Source organism: Gastrolobium bilobum, unplaced genomic scaffold, assembly GCF_033153095.1.
Source record: "Gastrolobium bilobum isolate Gb01-03AN ecotype WA unplaced genomic scaffold, APGP_CSIRO_Gbil_v1 utg18713, whole genome shotgun sequence".
In the NCBI taxonomy this organism is placed as follows: Eukaryota; Viridiplantae; Streptophyta; class Magnoliopsida; order Fabales; family Fabaceae; genus Gastrolobium; species Gastrolobium bilobum.
Genome location: NW_026896840.1, coordinates 183,674 through 196,183, shown reverse-complemented (window position 1 = coordinate 196,183; position 12,510 = coordinate 183,674). Strand labels below are relative to the sequence as shown.

The 12,510-nt window shown below is 34.0% G+C and overlaps 2 protein-coding genes across 2 annotated transcripts; one reads left to right on the top strand and one right to left on the bottom strand.

The window, feature by feature from the left end:
• Window positions 1–5,011: 5,011 nt before the first annotated feature.
• On the top strand, window positions 5,012–7,121 carry LOC133302278 (F-box protein At3g12350). Its single transcript, XM_061502033.1, has 2 exons — window positions 5,012–6,044; window positions 6,461–7,121. The coding sequence occupies exons 1-2, from the start codon at window positions 5,157–5,159 to the stop codon at window positions 6,962–6,964; spliced, it is 1,392 nt and encodes a 463-aa protein (XP_061358017.1). The 5' UTR covers window positions 5,012–5,156; the 3' UTR covers window positions 6,965–7,121.
• Window positions 7,122–7,767: 646 nt separating this feature from the next.
• On the bottom strand, window positions 7,768–9,310 carry LOC133302271 (LIM domain-containing protein WLIM1-like). The gene is made up of 5 exons (XM_061502026.1): window positions 9,083–9,310; window positions 8,614–8,710; window positions 8,482–8,525; window positions 8,300–8,392; window positions 7,768–8,137 (listed from the first exon to the last, which is right to left on the bottom strand). The coding sequence occupies exons 1-5, from the start codon at window positions 9,215–9,217 to the stop codon at window positions 7,910–7,912; spliced, it is 597 nt and encodes a 198-aa protein (XP_061358010.1). The 5' UTR covers window positions 9,218–9,310; the 3' UTR covers window positions 7,768–7,909.
• Window positions 9,311–12,510: the final 3,200 nt, after the last annotated feature.

The following is a 12,510-nucleotide window of genomic DNA, read 5'->3' as shown; positions in this document are numbered from 1 at the left end:
TTCCCTATCAAGATCAAAATTCATAAAATAAAAATCTAGATCTCATCTCCATTAATCACAATTCAATCCCATCAACAATTCTATTATAGAATTGTTATCGTTCATATCAAAAGTATATTTATTACACAAATGCAATTATATTAATTATGAGCAATGAAATAATTTTAACAAAATAATGAGCATATTATGAACTCTCATTTGGGCAGAGTACATAGTACATAATTATTTCACATTACTTTAAATTTTAACTCAATGCAAATTTGAAAATTGATGCATACAATAACTTCTTTTGGGAAGATAATTGCATACAATGATTTTTATCAATAAAGAACTCTAATAATACACAAATAATGTTCTGAATAATCATGCCCAAATAATATAAAAAATCTTATAACACGTGTTTTTAAAATTCATATTGCATTAGCTAAATTATATTTTATGCACAAATTCTAATCCCCAATATAAACAATTGTACATCTTAGCTCACTAATCAAACTCAAATAAGAAAGTACATAAAATCTATGCTAAAATAAGGAGAGTAACATTATAAACACTATAATCTATAATAATTTTCATTAATTAAAATTTACAAAAAAAGCATAAATATTTTTCGCAAAATTAAACATGAATAAGAGCAAATAATTTCAAATAAATATTTATGTATATAAAAATTAAAATAAATATTTCAAGATATTGATTTCAAAATGAATCAAACATAAAGTTCATTATTAAGGCAAAACAAGAATGCATCAAAGTAAATTACAGGACAATATACACCTTTAATTAAATCAAGATATTATAATGAGGCCAACATAATAGTACATTTTCCTTTGAGCAGAATGCACTAACAAAGGTTTAATCAAGTCCAGAATCTCAGATGAGTTAATCAATGAGCACAACACTGGTTTGAAAATCTATCCCCTTTGAGCAGACAGATTCCTAGACCAATGAGCTTCCAATAACTTCATCTACAACCTCAAGAAGAAGTTGCTCAGGATGAGTTAATCATTTAGCACAACAGATTGTCATTACAAGGCCAACATAATAGTACATTTCCCTTTAGGCAGAATGCACAAACCAAGGTCAGAACCTCAGATGAGTTAATCAATGAGCACAACATTGGGTTCGAAAATTCATCCCCTTTAGGCAGATAGATCTCTAGTCCAATGAGCCTCCAATAACTTCATCTACAACCCCAAAGAAAATTTGCTCAATAAGCATACACCGGCTTCAGAGATGTGTCCCCTTTGGGCAGCCAGATCACTTAGACAAATGCATCTCAATTAACTTCATCCTAAACAAATTTACAGTTATAACACATAATTATCCCCTTTGCCGAGGAAATTGCATGAAATAACCAAAATCATTCCTCAATTTTTACAAATAAATTTTTACAAAACAATATAAGCAGTCTCACTTTGGTGGTAATAACCTATAATAAGTCATGAAAATTCTTAAACATGAATATTTTAAAAAATAATTACATTCTCTGGCCCATAACTATGATCGAATCCACAAGGTGGAACATATTTACTTATCATGATTTCAAAATAATAGCATTCCCAAACAAGTTTTACACTTAAACAATTCAAGCGGAAGCATGCACTTTAATAAACAAAAAATATATTAGAGCAAGAATATAAGGTTTATCACTTTTCCAAAAAAGGATATTTATTAAAACAATTTATTTATTTATTTTAAATATATCATAAAATCACATTTAATTATAACACCATACAAGTAATATTTGGTGAAAATTAAGTCACTATTGGGCTCATCAGTGCCTCATGCCCCATAGCCTATGGACGAGTTTCACTCAAAAAATCCAAATGGGTCTTCTTCCCAACGAAGCAAATCAGCCACCAAGGAAATAAGTTGCATTCATAAAAAGTAAACCCTTAACTCTAAACAAAATAATATTCATCAAAGTTATCATGGATTCATGTTTTTTTTTAATTCATGTTAAATGTGATGTAACCCACATAACTATCAAATAACTTTTATTTTAAACTATTCATTCCAAATAGTTTCAAACAAGACACAAGGACACCAATGATGATGTATTTACTTTTATCCAAATATTTACATTGATCTACAATAACAAACACTAAAACAATATTACTTATTGGATCAAGAGGGTGAAACTAGGTCAGGCCGACCTACAGGGGCCTACGTCAGGCCAGACCTGTCCTAGTAAATTTCGTAAAATAGGCTGGGCTTGGGCCTTGAAAAAGCTTGTTTAATAAAAAGGTCGTAGGCCCACTTTCACAAGGCCTGACCTCTAAGCCTACAGATCGGCCTATATTGTACTATTTATTTTAAATAAAATAGAATAGAATAAGTATGCCTTGAAGAAAAAACAAAAGATATAAATTTAATCAATTTCAATTATTTATAACTTAATTATATTTGATTATATTTTAATAGAAATCTAACTTTATTTCTTACGTAGGATGAACCAACATCTCAGCATGTTAGATTGTGTATATAAATATATTAAAAAGTTTTTGGAAGAGGTTATACTTACTACAAGCATAATGATGTGTTTGTTGGATTCATGTAGTTATTTTCATTTACATAGTATGAATTTGTTTGTTAGATCTGATAAAATATATGTTATTTAGTTTAAACATTTTGCTTTTGAAAGTGACTTAAATGCAGATTGTATGAGTTTTGTTGTGATTCATGATTCTGTTTGGACGTTTAAATTATGATTTTTGGTTTAGCAACATAATTTGAGTATTTTGTAAAGTTGATTCATGGTTATGCTTGAAAGTTAAAAATTAACAGGCTAACGAGCTAGGTCAAGCCATTTGTTTTTTTATAAACGGGACAAGACAGGCTAACGGTTAGACTCGTAATAAGCTTGGGTCAGGCCAAATTAAAAAAATTTCTCATAGGCTTGGTCTTTTCAGGACAAAGTTTGGCCCAGTTCAGCCTACTTTCACCTTATAAAAACTTTGATAATATTGTGGAGCATGAATAATCACTTATGTATTCCAAAAAATAATAATAATCACTTATGTACCCCAACAACGTTAAAATATATAAATAAACAAAAACACTATTTATTTATTTAAACCCATGACAATAAAATTTCACATTCTTGAAGTTGCATTTGCATCAGATACACAAGAATATTTCAAATTATAATAACGATAAGATAATTCAAGAATCAAAGGTTAATGGATAGACATTTATCGATTTACGTATGAGCAATAAAAAAATTAAAGTAATAAAGTGAGAAAATCGTCATACTGTTACAAAGCAACTCAAATTTTGCTGCCCCAATGATTGCTCATAATACCAAACCGCAAGGAAGGTAAAATTGCATGTAAGTACTAAATAGCATGAAATATGAAATTAGGTTTAAAATACCAAACTGTGATTTTGAATGCAATATTCTTATTTATATTTCACGATAAAACACATTCTAAGATACTCGAATTTAGAAAAACATGCTTTACTAAACCTGCGATTTTGGGTTTTATTTTGTTGAAAATCAATTGATTGAAAGATCATATTTTCAAGATTACAAGAGGGAATAAATTAAATCCCAAAAAAAAAAATACAATCATATCCACTAATAAAGAATTGGGTCCTAATTCATATAATTTAGGCTCTTATACCAAATGTAAGAAATTTTAAGATGAGATTATATGAAATGAGGACACCAAAAGATTTAGGCTTACTTGTTAAAGACATGATTCTTGATTTCTTGAAGGCTTCTTGTTTTTTTGATGATCCTGCAACGGAAAGACCATGATCTTCCTATGCAATTCACACCACTCATCACAACCGTCGGTGGGGCGAGTTATGGAGTGACGGTTTTCCACACACTATGAATGTAGGGGATCTAGCCAAACTTATTAACCCTAGTCCTCTTTTCATCATGGGCCTATGAGTTAGGCTTACACTGTTATCCACACTAATCAGTTTACAGATATTCAAGCCCAAATCAAAAAGATCACTAATTAACTGAGCTTTATACTGCATCCATATATAGATCATGACTTAGCCCGTTTTTATTAGAACAAAAAAATTACAATTAATTGAAGCCCACAATTATTATAAAAATTGCTAACATTTTTTTCTTCCGGCACCACACGCAAGACCTTCACTTTTTTTAGGCATGCAACTAACTAGTTACGCACAACATTATGTACATCTCACGTGACATTGTATGTGTCTTCTATGTACGATATTGTGTGCAACTAGTTACATTAAATATGTACTTATTAAATGGCATTAGTTTTGTAAAATAAAATAAAATTTAAATGTAACTTTTTAATTTTTTTTCCCAAATAAATATATTGATACCTTATGTACCATGGGCCGATTGGAATATGAATAAGGTAGTTTACTAAATTTTCACGTAACAAACCTAATTTATACTTGGTCCACGGCCATAATATATATATTTTTTTATCAAATAAAGGACGTGTTGAAAATGAATCTTATGTTTTATTTTAAACGCGAAGATATTCATAATTTTTTTTTTTTTTTTTGATAACATTCATAATTTTTTTTTTATAACAAGATATTCATAATTTTGATTAACCTTAATAACGTACTAAGAAAAAGGGAAAAAAAGAATAATTTATTTTTTAATTACTTACTGTAAATTTATTATTAAAAATTATCGTAACGCGAGACATTAGGGGGTATTTGGTACATGAGAAATTTTTATTTGTCCGGAGATCTCGATTTTCAAAAATATGATTTTTACATTCAGTTTATAATAATATCTAAAAATTTAAAATTTTAAAAATTTCAGTTTCTCGAAAATCCGAAAAAAATCCGTGTACCAAACGGCCCCTAAAGAATTTATTCAAATCAATTAATTCCTCATGAGTTATGAGCCGTGGAGATTTTGGTCGTTTGAATGAAATCAAGGACGAAACGCAGGCAGTTTACTAGAGACGTCACGCTTGTGATTGCCGTTTTACAATGACTAACTTGTATGCTGAGCAAAGTCATGATTTTCACCAACAACACAAGTGATGCAGGTTGTGTGAGAATGATTCCATAGCGTCCAAGAATCTACCGATTACCGAACACCTCAAAAACTCCCATATCTATCTATCTATCTGTCTCGAACTCTGCATCCATTTTGCAGATAAACAAAGCAATCAAAACAAAGAAAGAAGAAGAAAATGGCTAATGACAAGGAAAGTGCTTGTTCTTCACTTTCATTCAACGATTTCCCAGAGGACGTTCAGCTTTGCATCCTCTCGTTCCTGGGCCCCACCGAGATCGCCACGTTCGCTTGCACCTCGAAGCGGTTCGGCTCCCTCTGCGGCAACGACCCCAAGCTGTGGTTCACTATGTGCGAGCGCAGGTGGGGTTCCAAGACCCACATCACCAAATGGGGCAAGGGAAAAATCGCATACAGGCTTCTCTACAATACCCTCCATGAATGGGACAATCTCATTGGCTTCTGGCGCCGAAGCGGCCTTGGAAGCACCGTTATTTCCTCGCCCTCCTTGCTCTTCTTCGAGTGGGGCCCATCTTTTCTCTCCGGTTCTAGGGTTTCTCCCTCCAATTCCGGAACCTACGATGTCATCAAGTCCCCCTTTTTACGGATGAGTCTCTCCGATGAAGGACAGGTCGTGAATTTCGTGGATCCTGATGACCGAGCTGAATCCGACCACCTCGGATTCTCCGAGAACGAGGATGAATTGATTCCGGTGAGTGTCAGTTTCATGGGGAAGACCCACTTTGTCGTGGAGGAGAATCGGGGCTTTGCGTGTCATGATCGGAGGAGACATGATGGGTTTGGGAGAAGATCGAGCTCGGCGAATCTTAGCGGAGAGGATTCCGGCACCGAGAGCGGATCGCCGGGGAGCTTGCCGGACCGGTTGATGATGTCGGAGATTTATCAGCATTTGGCGAACAGGATTAGTCCTGGCAGTGATAGATCGAGGAAGCAGAGGAGGAGGGAGAGGGAAAGGTTGGGTAGGAGGAAATGGGAACCTGAGCATTTTGTGAAGATTGTGAATTGCTCTCCCACCCCATCAAGGCCTTTACAAGGCCTGTGGAAGGTGTTTCTAAACTGTTCCTCGTTCTTGTTATGTTTCAGTTATTTTCAGAGTGTGTTTTGTTATGTTTAACATACCTTGTTGCTTTGGTATCTGTCATTTGATGATTGATGTCACTGTAGTTGGTTGTTTGAATCATAATAATCAACCTGAAACTGAAAGATGTTAAATGAAGAGCAAAAGAATCATGATCATTGGTAGTTGGGAAAGTTGAGAAATTTTTATCTTTGTGGTCTCTTTAATAGAAACTTTGGATGATCTTGTCAATGTCTACTGGTTGCATTTTAAGTGAACCTTGAGTCTACTGGAAAATTTCACATTTCCTTTTAAATCTGTCATGATTTTGAAGATGAGTGATGGTGTAGCTCTTAATGTAGTGGTATGATGGCTCATTGAACTTCATGCTATCGTTGTTGCAGGGAATTTGTGATGACATGAGTTTGGCCTTTTACCTTGTGTCATATGATGACATTGGGGGCATTGCTTGTCGACGAGTTGGGGATCCCCCGGAACGTTTTTCCAGTTATGCCCCAGTTTTCTGGACGGCTAAGGCTACATATATGGAATCTCCCTTTTCTCCGGAGGAAGAAGCTTTGTATGACAGTCGCATTCATCTTCAACCACAAAATGAAATTCATGAGCAGTTCCCTTTGTCAGATGACGAAGTGGTAAATGGAATCCAGCAGTTCCATTTGTCGGACAATGAAGTGGTAAACCGAATTCTTCACATAAGCTCAAGTTACGATTTAGTTCTTCCGGACCTTGCTGGAACAATAAATCCCAGGAATGCAGAGGGAAGGATTTGGCAGTACCAGAATGGTACTTTTGGATTTGGATTCCTTCGGGACAATTTTGTCATAGACATGAAACATATTGTCCATGATGGTTCTATTGTGGATACTGTAAATTCTTCTGCTGATTAATTTCCTTCTTCTGCATTTTTTTATTCATAGACAAATTATGTAGCCTCACCCTATTCTCTGGGGAGTGGTTTCAGACAAATTATGTAGCCGGATGTCACCTATATGTCGTGGCATGGTGTATTATTAGCTGTGAAAATAATAACAATTTCCTTAGATGGTATCCAGTTTTGCTCCACCCCCTCCCCCAAATGTCCAATGGCTAGTTTCTTCTTTTACTGTGTTTTAGGCAGAAAGGTTCTTGCAATCGCTATTTCATTGCAAGAACATGCCATTTACACTGCCTCCCCTGTGACTTCGTTTTAGAATGCAAGAACTAAGATGTGTTTGAACAGATGCAGACTGAAATTAAAACTGAGTTCTCAAATGTGCAAAAAGCAAATCTCTAGGCTTCTTTTGCTGCCCCTTGCCTTTTCTCCAACAACTGAAACGCATTCGGTTTTCCATTTTTGTGGTTTGTTATTTTAGTTTTGAAAGAAAGTGGTCTTTTAATAGGGCCTTTTTTTTTTTTGGGGAGAGAAGGTTCTTGCATGCTCTTGCTTTAAACTAGTCTGACAAAAAAAAATTCCCATTTGTGCAACAGTCATATTGATTCAGAGGGAGGACTTCTTAATGTTCGATACAGATGGAACTTGAAAACTGGTTGCATGCATAGTGGGAAACGAAATTTAAGTGTAGGATATTGATCGGAAGTCGATGAGAGTTTTAAGAAATGCAATAACATATACTTCAGAATCACACATTCTGAATCAATCGCTTGCGACAACCAAAAACAAATGATGAAGGTCCACACACTTCACTAACAAAAAATTGAATACCCTATTTGTCACGGGTAAAGAGCTTCCCGGACTACAAGTAATGGTAAAAGCATGAGAGACAGCAGAAATATATGGTGCTCAAATCATGGAACTTGAGAAAGGGAAAATTCTGAGATACAAGTCTCTTTTATCATGTCTCGGATGCAACTTCTTCACCATTGATTTTCCCATTCATTGCACTCTTCTCATGGTCACCTTCAAGCTGGCTTAAATTTCCCTTCTCCTTGATCAATTGGATATGGTGGTGTTTGCAGTAGAGTTTTCCCTCATGTGCTATGTAATTGGAAGGACTGATAACACACCCTCCATGGCAGCATTTGAAACAACTCTTATGGTAAGGAGTTCCATTCACAGTAACCTTTATCATTACAAAATATTGATTCCATAAGCAGAAAAAGTTAGTTTTGTACTCAGCATCAGGTTTCTAGATAGAGAAGGATGATGAATAGTGTGCCAATGGATGGATGCTTCGGTGGAATTAACATGTATTAGTGAACAAAAGTTATGGTTGAATTATTACCTTCTCAGTGGGATACACTGTTTTCTGACAACCAGCACATTTATCCCTGGTTCCACCAAACATACTTGAGACTTTGGCTGCTGCTGCAGGTTTCTAATTAAAACACCTCAAAAATTAGTTGAATGCTGAAAAACTAAATGTTCTGTTGAGCATTGCAAGCACCTAGATTTAGGATTTATTACCTCATTATCGCTATTTTTTTCTGGTTTAGCAATTTTGGGTGTCCCTAATAAGGCAAAATAAAGTACGTTGAGTTACCGAGAAAGAAAATTATAGTGAGGCATTTAATAATTGGATCCTTGATCCCTTGTTACCTTCAAAGCTTTTGTCGAGGCTACCAGTTCTTTTGAACAGTTGGTCGAAGTGTGGCCTGCAGTAAAGAACTCCCTCAAAAGAGTTGTAGTTGCTGAGCTGCAGATACATGAATCTGTTAGCAAACTTGTTTTTTGAAAATTATAATGTAGTAACACGCCTTAATACCCCAAAAGTTAAAGAGATTCCAATATTATTTGCCGGTCTTCTAAAAATTCAGGCTGCATAGAAACCAGAAATGACCAGAAACAAAGAAATAATATTCCTAAGATGAAAATGCTTAGTTATAAAAGGAAATGCTATAATGGATGCCACTCGATATTCTGATTACAATAAATTTACATGGTTTCTTCTAATAACCAATTGCAGACACCAGATCCAAAGAAGCCTGAACTAGATCATATATACAAGAAGAATTACATAAGCTAGTAAGAGACAGTAGAAGAGAGAGACAGAGAGAGAGAGAGAGACCTTGAGGGTTCCTTTGCAGTGGTGGCATCTGAAACAAGCTTTGTGGAACACTCGGTTATCCGCAGTTAACTTATCAACAAGATAAACTGTTTTGTCACAAGCCATACACTTCTGGGTTGTTCCAGCAAATGCCATTCTTTCTTATACTCTCACTTCACCAAGGTGCAAGCAGGCTATGATCTCTACGTGTGTGTCTATTTTGAGTTTCTGCTTCTCTCTTAGTCTTGGTTTGTCACTAAGTGGAAGAACAGAACAAAGAAGATTGATTTAGGAGAAAAGGAAAAAGGGAAAGGAGAAAAGTGGCCTGCAGAAAATTGCGGAAACTAAAGCAAGCTTCCCAACAATTATAATGTCACTGACAATCATTTTGATCAAATTTTATCTTATGCACCTAACTGCACTTTTCTCGCATATTTTTTAATGTTTTACCCATGTCTTCTTCAACTGTGAATATAAATGCTTAAAATCTAAGAAAATAAAAATCAGTCCGGTTAAACTGTTTAGTGAAATGATGCAACTTCTATTTTGGTTGTCATTGTTGAAAACTGTGATTTTTGTTCGGGTTTGTTTTTCTCATGTTGCATGAGAAAACAAATCCTTTCTACCCACGAGGAAGGTTATACTTATAACTTTTTTTTTACAACCTCTTACAACCATATCTTAACACTGTTGATTTCCGTCAATCAACGGTTATCATTTATTGTGAATTAATAATTAATTAATAAGTTTAATTTGCGAAAATAATAACCGTTGATTGGCAGAAATTAACGGTGTTAAGATATGGTTGTAAGAGGTTGTAAGAAAAAAGGTCGTAAGTATAACTTTCCTTTTCTACACACACCATAAAAAAGTGTGCCACTTATTTTATTTTATTTTGTTTTTTTTAATAGGTAAGTCTCACACTTGATATATCTATGATATGAGATTAGAATTCTCCTCCAACATAAGATTTATTTTTCCCTTTTTGCTTATTGCCAAAGCATTTATCCTCCCCAGGGACATGTAATTACCGTCCAGGGATCTGCAGGGAAAGTGAGTTAAGTAGGAAAGTTAAAAAAAGATGTTTGATTGGACAAAATATTACCGAGAAAATTGAGTAAAATTTCCTGAATCTATGTTTGGTTGAAGATAAAATATTGATGGAAAACCAGGTTGAAATTACAAAATAATCCTTTACATTATTTTAATTTAGTTATAATGTTTTCTAAAGTCATCAAATTAGGGATATTCAGCCGTTGATATCAATTGTCCCAACGGCCATATCCAAAGTTGCATATATCCGTCTTTGTGTCCGTCTCTCATTCCAATTTCACCATATCAGGTTGGGTTTTTTTTTTCTCCATGATTTTTCTGAAATAAAACAAAAGCAAGTAGATCTTTGAGTAGATAAGCATGCAAAACCCATACAGAAGTTGCTGTGAAACCCAATCTGGTCGGCCTTGGTGCAGATCTGAAAGTGAAACCCAGAAACGGAAAAACTAGCACCTCCGTGCATGCCCAAAAGTAGATTTGCTCGGGGGAGGGAGACTCACTTTGGCGCTAGGAGGTTATAAAGGGTAGTTTTGGCAACTCCCTTTTTACCCATTTTTACTTAGCTGGTTATCTGTCAAATACCACCGTTGAAGTAGGATTTCAGAGCCGTAGTTTTGGTCCAATTTTGCATAAAAGCTCAATTGCTAAGCAAATTGGTCAGGTAGACAAATTTTTGGATCACCTGTACCAAACATGGACAACCTACTTATCCACTTTCAGATACCTAACAAAATTTTGAGATAACCTGTACCAAACACACCCTAATTATTGTGTAACATTCATTAACAGAAAAAGAGGAAGCCGATATATGATTAAGAAGTCTTATTCTCTATCTCACCTTTTAATCTCCATACATATGAAGGTATAATTTATTAAATTATATCCTTTAATTAATTATTAATCTCAGATAATTACATTCGTAAAATATAAAGATATGGACAATCAAGATGGAAAGTAAGTTTTTTTAATCTTGTACCGAAATCAAAAAATCAACGTCAATAGAAATTATAAATACCAAGTGGGGCCTCCAATTAAGTCCTAAATTAGTGTATAAACTAGTTACCATTTATTAAAATATAAAGCTACTTTGCAATGGCGGGGTCCCATGGCTTCAAAATCGCAACTTCCAGCACTTCATCATTCAACATCCAGCTGGCTTGCTTTCCTTCTCGAATCTCACTCTTCAAAGGGTAACTCAAAATTTCTTTAGTTACAATTAACATGGATAGATGAGGTTTCATGTATGTTTCTGACAAACCAAACTAATCATCTTCAATAGTTGTGCTTTTCTTTTCTTTTCTTTTCCTAATATTAGGTGTAGTAAAATTACGGATCTAGGAATGTGTAAATCTTTTTTAGTATATTGGGGTGGGGGAAAATGTTTATTTATTTATTAAGTATGAACAACCATGAGAAGATTAAATAAAGTTGAGAAATAAGTAAATGTCACGCTCTGTAATTTGGCACAAACCTACAACAATGATGGGTTGGGTTGGGTGTGGTGTAGGCTCTACATGCTATGGTTATTGCTACCTTGCCTCGCACTCCAATTATGATGACAGCTTGTATGAATCTATTACAGTCCCACTGCTCAAATTTATTAGCTTGCAGCTGTCTATTTTTTGGCCTAACAATTCAAGTGCTGCAAAGAAAAAGTATTCATAATTGACAACAATTTTATTTCAGGCACAACATTTCGGAATGCTACTTACTTCGTCTCTAACCTACCAATTGCAGCTAACTTTGTACATAAACATCAGAATCCTATCTTCTGTTTATATTTTGGAGAGCTCTATATATGATACTCATTCGTTGCAGTATTTTTTTTTTTTCCTGATAATTATTATTTAGTGTGGGAAATTCAGTAATTAATAATGTGATAATTAGATATTAGTTAGATACTTTTTATATTTATTAAAAAAGTTACACTAAGATTTTCTTATATAGAAATCATATCTTCAGATGATGTGATATAAAATATGGTTGACTCAGCTATATAATAATTATAAATTTTCATACATATATATCACCTAAGGATATGGTTATTTCTTTAAGAATACGATAGAATTTATCTTATTAGATCCTACTAGTTCTGAATGACATTGTTGTTTGTTGTCTTGCTAATATACGTAACAACAAATAATATAGAGCATATTTAAGACCCGATTATTGTTCCAACAGGGATCATGGCATTTTGCTTTGAAAATAATTTGCAATTGCTAAAATCAAAATATGAAATAAAATGATAAAATGGAAAAATATTAAAAATAGAAGGCTAATCTAAAAATAGATATGAGTGACATTAATTTTGAAATTTTCTAGTTAAAATCAGAATTTAAGTAATGTTGAAAATGAATTAAATAAAACTTAACTTGAGAATCTATTTCTTTTTAAAC

Bases quoted from the DNA above. Each gene is read 5' to 3' on its own strand.
- LOC133302278 (XM_061502033.1), top strand. From the start codon at position 5,157: ATGGCTAATGACAAGGAAAGTGCTTGTTCTTCACTTTCATTCAACGAT. The intron at 6,045-6,460 runs GTGTTTCTAAAC...TCGTTGTTGCAG, and splicing joins CTTTACAAGGCCTGTGGAAG to GGAATTTGTGATGACATGAG.
- LOC133302271 (XM_061502026.1), bottom strand. From the start codon at position 9,217: ATGGCATTTGCTGGAACAACCCAGAAGTGTATGGCTTGTGACAAAACA. The intron at 8,393-8,481 runs GTAATAAATCCT...TGTTTTAATTAG, and splicing joins AAAAAAATAGCGATAATGAG to AAACCTGCAGCAGCAGCCAA. The intron at 8,138-8,299 runs GTAATAATTCAA...GTAATGATAAAG, and splicing joins CAGTGTATCCCACTGAGAAG to GTTACTGTGAATGGAACTCC.